The following is a 6,408-nucleotide window of genomic DNA, read 5'->3' on the forward strand; positions in this document are numbered from 1 at the left end:
ACGTGTCCAGCGGAGCTCACGCCATGAATATGCCGGCAGACAGACCCTATGCTGGGGCTGTATCACGCTTAAACCTCCAGAACTTTGGGATATTTTGCATATTTTCTCGCGGTGAAAGAGGGACGGGCCACACACTCAAAGCTGAGATTTATCTTTTCATCTACAAATAACTGCCGTTGTTTAAACTACGTTTAAAACGTCCCCCGGTGCGCTTGCTGTTCGGAACGTCGGGTGTCCGCAGCTGTCGGGACGCGGCGCCGGACGCGAGCCGGTACCACCAGACGTGGTGGGTTAGCCGGGTTAGGGTGTAGGAGCTCTCCAGGTCCTAGTGCCGGCCGGTTTTAGCTCGCAGCTCGGTGGTTGGAGACCGGCCAGTGATCTAGTGAGAGCAGTCGGTGAGTTGGAGCGATGAAGGGTGTCTGCGCGGTGAGAAAAACCGCTTTTAATGCGTCAAAAAAAAAATTGTCGGCGTCATGCACATGTCAGATTAACGGGACAAATCTGACAGCCCTAGTTATTTTTTTTTATTTTTGTTTTTTTATTTTAATATTTTTTTGCAAACATGTTGTTTCCTTCTTAATTTGTCATCCATAAAAACAAACTTATCTCTGTAAACTAAACTCTTTTTTATGCTAAGGTTTTCATGCAGATTTTTTATAAGATCACTCATATATTTTACAGCAAAGAGGATGTAGTAGATTTCGCCAAGATTTGTTAAAGAACTTATTTGTTTTGAATTAAGTTTAAGTGAAGTTTCTATAAGATTTAAAAAGGTTTTCATCATTAGCAAAGAGTAGATGAATACTAGTCCTGGAAAAATTACTAACATTATTTATTTAGTTATTGAAAAATAAGCTTTCTCAAAATTGAATTTTTACAAACACAATCGTTTGTAAAGACGATGTCCTCCATTTTCCTCTGCATCTGCTCACGTCACTAAATGCTCATTATCATTGTGAACCTGAAGGAGGGACTTATTTCAGCAGCTCACTCAGCTATTTGTGTGAAGTGCAAGGTGAAAAGACAGGCACAACTCGCAGCCAATCGCGCTAAGTCAACATCATACATATTCATGAGGCAGCGACTTCAGGTATAAATACCGGCACGTGAGGGCGGTGTCTCACTCCGCTTTCTGGATCTCTAGAGAGAGGGGTATCTTTGCTGTGGAGGACTTGAGCTTCTTTCGCCTGCATCTCTTCAACTTTTGGACTTTGAACGGTAAGACTTCCTATTTTTAAATTAGGGTTACTTAGAATTCCTTTACTCCCCTGGCTTAAGTGCGCATATGTGGAGATTTAGGCTACAGAACCCGACTTGAAATGACTAGCATTAATTGCGGTGATTTCCTGTTATTGTGTTATTATGCTGTTATCAGCAATTTTGTGCTCTGTCTACGTTTGGGATGTCGACATGCGCAGCTCGCTCGCAGGAGAGTTCCGCTGCGCAAGTCTCCAAGCACGCATCACACATTCCTTGCGGACAATTCAGACCAGCGCCCCTGCGCGGTTGTATTTAAATCTCTCGCGAGCAAAAAAAAAAAAGTTTGAGACCGGTCTATTTCCTCGCGCGTGAGCTGGTCGCTAGGGCACGAGGATCTGAGTGAGTGCGCGCGCGTCATCACTTTTTGTGAAGTTGGGACTATTCACGACTTAAACCGGAAACCATGCGAGCGAATTTAAAGTGCATCCGGTATATTTTCAAAATAAAACGAACTTTCCGCTGTACTCGCCGGTTTCAGCGTGTCGTAAACATTACGTAATTTTCGGGTCACTCAAAGTGTGTTGCAGCACAGCGTTGTCACTCATAACCATGGACAACGAGAAGCTGATCATAGACATCCAGCACTTCTCTGTCTGGGCTGAGCTTTCACAGGCTGTAGCTGGAGCAGCAGCCTGTGAAAGCCTTCGGCTGTAGCTAGTCCACTCCCGCGACGCAACGAAGCCTTGACGCTAGCGGTGTAAGCCCGGGGTAGAAAAGTTTTGTGTTGTTATTGTTAATGTTTTTTTTTTTAAACAACACATGTAGCCTTTTTTATGTTAACTGTGGGTGACAGTGATGGTGGGCTTTGGGCTTTCTGTCTAATACTTTCAGAGCTTGTTTGTGGAGTGTTTTGATGGGTTTAGAGTTGTTATGTTGGTTGATGCCCAGCTGGTTAAGCAAAGTGTGACATGAACATTGTATCAAATTATAGGTTAGCTGACATTAGGGTTAAGTTGTTCCTGACATATCTAAAATTGAATAAGTTAAATTTAATTTAATTTTGTTAATAGTTTAATATTATAAAGTTAAGAATCTAGTGAAAATAATGAAAGATTAAACAAAATACAAAATTAAAAAATCCTCTTATATAGAGGATTTCAGATGCTGGATTTTAACCCATTCCCTTCTGATGTCAATAAATTTTGCTATCACAAAACATTTGTGATCCATGGATTTTTATTTACAGTTTACAAAGGAATCAAAAGTTTCTGCATGATAACTACAAAAACATTTTTTTTAACCATCTGCTACAAAGAACGCATGTTGGCTGTTTTAATAGTTTAAACAGTATAGTATTTATAAACTTAATTTAAATTTTTAAAAAAGTTACAAAAATACACATAAGTCATTAAAAGACAAAAAACTATTTTATTCTCCCCTCACTCTGCCCTCTTAGGCTTCCGTAGTTTGGCGTAAAGTCAGCCCTTGCAAAGTGCAGTCATAAAAGGGGCAACTGAGAGAGAAAGAGGGAGAGAGAATCAATTAAAATCAATTTTGGAATGAAAAAATGTTTCTTCTTTTTTTTTGCCCAGCTCTAACTGTCATGTTTTTTTTTTAAATCAATGTCTTACCCATATCATACCATGTTGTTGTTGTTGTTGTTGTTGTTTCTGCAACAAAATATACATTTACAAGATTAAAATGATTTATTTCTTGCTTTTGCTAGATCATTGCTTTGGAACTGGTGGCTCGCCCTGCGTGTTCCCCTGATCGGTCTGACAGTACCCTTGTACTACCTACCCAGCATCCCAGTGACCCAGTTCACACATAAACGGGTAACGTTAATTTTTAATATATATGTGGTCCATGTATGTGAATTATCCTACATATTTAAATATCTTTTTCAATTAAGTGCTAAAGCTATTTCTGATTTTTCTTGCCAGATACACAGAAAGATCTTAAACGAGACATACAAACCAGGATCCTGTCACACATCATTTGGAAAAAAAGCCACATCCAGTGTCCATTCCACAAGATAGCTAAGTATAACGGTTATCAATCATGCCTCGCAAAGGTAAGCGCTCGCAAGCAGCAAAAACAAGATGGCTAAAAGTTTCTTTGCCAAACTGTGAAAATGATAGCCAGGATTGCATAAACACCTCTGATAGTAACATAAATAATTGTGATTTATTGCAACCATCTGTACATGACATTCAAATGCAACGTCATCTCAACCCTTGTGATTGTATGCAAGCTTCACACTCTCAAAATGATAACAAATATAGTACCTTCTCTAGAAACAAACAGTGTACCTGTAATTCACTGATGTTTCTTTCTTTTCTTAATGAAAATGAAAACATAACTGCAGAAGATCTTGACAATGTTCTAGATAAGGGGGATTCAATTTATTGTGAGCAAAGGAAAAGCTTTCCAAACAACTCTTTTTTGGCATTTGATGAGCTTCCTGACATTGTTTCAGCACGCGCTACTGTGTACAACATAAAAAAAGAACTAGAGTCAAGGTTTGGTTCTTTCAAAGACCCTGTTCCTGAAGCAGCTGATGACTATCTAGATTTGACAGCAGGCCTAAGCTGCTTATTATCAGATGTTCAGTATGCATTGTTGATCATTTCCAATATATGCATTGCTGTTTTCAGAACATCCTGTGGCAAATATGGATTTTTTGATCCCCATTCAAGAACAAGTACTGGTATGCCTGTGCTTCCAGGAACAAATGTTCATGGCACTGCTATTATGCTGACATTTACAAACCTACAAGACATGATAGACAGACTAGGAAAATGCTTGCAAATACTCGGTGTTCCATCATCTGAAACTTACCAGTTACAGCCTATAGAATTTGACCCTTTAACTACCTCCAGTGAACAACATTCTACGGAAGGCTTGCAAGACGACAATAATAAAAATGTAACACCTCTATGTCTTCTTCGAAGCACAGATGACTACAGTGATGGAGAAGAACTAGTACAAAGCGCCAAAAAACAAAAGACAGAAATGTATTCTAACATACAGCCGCGGGAAACATTGAATGAAGATGACTCAAATGTTTCTGATATAGAGGCACTAATACCAATACTCTTGGGTTGCTTGCCTTCAAACAGATCCACTGTTGATGGTAAAAATATTAGTGAAATGCCATATAACAAATCTGGTAATACTATCAACGAAATCAGTATCTCTCCAGATAACATTAAACAACACATGTTAAAACTGAATAAAAACAGGAGGCAAAGATTTTTAAGGTTGAAAGTACAATGTCAAAAAAATGGAAATGGCAAGAAAAAACATATCTCTGATGAGAACCGTACTACTAAGAAACGACTATACTCAAAGCTGTTGTACCAAACCAATGCAATTGTACGTCAAAAAAAAAAAAACTATGTTGCTCATTTATATCAAAATGTTGAAGAGTTCAGACAAAAACAAAAACAATTTGCAATAAAACGCTATCAAAACAAAGCAGAAGTAAGACAAAAACAGAAAGACTTAATGACAGAACATTATAAAAATGATCCCATGTTCAGAAAAAAACAGAAACGGTTCATAAGGGAAAAGTATAAAAATAACCAAGAGTTTAGACAAAAGCAAAAAAATTTTACAACTGCACGTTACAGAAACAGTCCTGACTTTAGACAGAAGCAGAAAGAAATGTCATATAAACATTACCATGCCAGTCCCGAGTATAGACAGAAGAAGAAAAATATAATCACAAATCGTTACCACAGCGATGCTGACTTTAGACAGAAGCAGAAAGAAATGTCGTATAAACGTTACCATGCCAGTCCTGAGTATCGGCAAAAGAAGAAAAGTATGGTTACTGTACGTTATTGTGTCAATTCTGAGTATCGGCAGAAGCAGAAACGACGCATTACCCAACGTTATCAAAGTTGTGAAAAATTTCAACAAAAACAAAAGCAATTTGCAAAAAAACGATACATACAAAGTGCTGATGTAAGGCAGAAGCAAAGAATGTATTTTGTTAACAGCTACAGGAACAACTTAGCATTATGTAAGAAACAGAAATTGTACATGACACAGCGTTATGCTCAAGACAAAGAATTTCGAAGTAGACACAGAGAGTTAATGAGAAAAATAATGCTAAACAAATACAGAAATGACCAAGCATTTCAAATTAAGCAAAAATGCGCATTACAAATAAAGAAAAAATACAAAAACATTTTTGTAAATCCAACCCATGTCAGTGAAGATACGTCAACATCCCAGACAAACGAGAATCAAAGACTGATAAAATTAGCCATTTCTGTTTTTAAAGCAAATGTTAAAAGTGGTCCAACATTTATTTGCACTGTTTGCCATAAAGCTTTGTTTCCAAATCAAGTCAAGTCATGTAATAGGAACAAATACATAAAAAATGTACACGTGGTAGCACAATGTTTGACAGGTAAATATGTCCATACTTGTACCACTTGTGAAGAACATTGCACAGTTCCCGATGAGAGGAGAAAAGAATGGATATGTTACACTTGCCATAACTATGTGAAAGCTGGAAAAATGCCCCCACTTGCTGTAGCCAATAATTTACAGCTAGCAGACATTCCAGAGGATTTGTGTAATCTTAACATCTTGGAGAGGCATCTCATTGCAAAGTGTATCCCGTTCGCTAAGATTGTCCCACTTCCCAAAGGCAGACAACATTCAATACGTGGTAATGTAGTGTGCGTGCCATCAGAAGTACAAGAGACAGTTGATACATTACCCAGAATAAGAAGCCAATCTCAGGTTCTCAGGGTCAAACTTAAGAGACGATTATGCTACAAAGGTCATCAGCTTTTCCAATCTGTTACATGGTCTAAACTAATGCAAGCTTTACATAAACTAAAACAAATTCATCCTCAGTACCAGGACATAAGTATTAGAGATGAGCCTGAAGTTTGCGATCCAACCCTAGCAGATGAAGTCAGTGATGAGGATGATCAGGAAGCTGCACAAACTAATGTCAGTCAGAGAGCATCGCGTGAAACAAGTGCCATTTCAAATGAACAGAACGTCACAGAAAATGAGGACACTAACACAGACCAGACTACAAACACAACTGTTGAAACTGAAGTACAGAACGATGATGAACAAGAAGGTGATCTTCCAAATGGAGGACTGGCTTTAGAATCCTGCCTTCAACCACCAAACGTTGCTGAAGACATTTTGTCATTCACTGAAGGGATTTACTGT

General features: G+C 38.3%; 1 protein-coding gene across 1 annotated transcript; it reads left to right on the forward strand.

Moving 5' to 3' along the window:
* Positions 1-2,799: 2,799 nt before the first annotated feature.
* On the forward strand, positions 2,800-6,406 carry LOC112141651 (the record flags this gene model as incomplete). The annotated part of the gene is made up of 2 exons (XM_024264781.2): positions 2,800-3,035; positions 3,144-6,406. A coding segment is annotated over exon 2 (3,145 nt), but the record flags the coding sequence as incomplete, so codon positions are not given.
* Between the last annotated feature and the right edge of the window lie 2 nt (positions 6,407-6,408).

The sequence above is a fragment of the Oryzias melastigma genome, unplaced genomic scaffold, assembly GCF_002922805.2.
Source record: "Oryzias melastigma strain HK-1 unplaced genomic scaffold, ASM292280v2 sc01756, whole genome shotgun sequence".
NCBI lineage: Eukaryota > Metazoa > Chordata > Actinopteri > Beloniformes > Adrianichthyidae > Oryzias > Oryzias melastigma.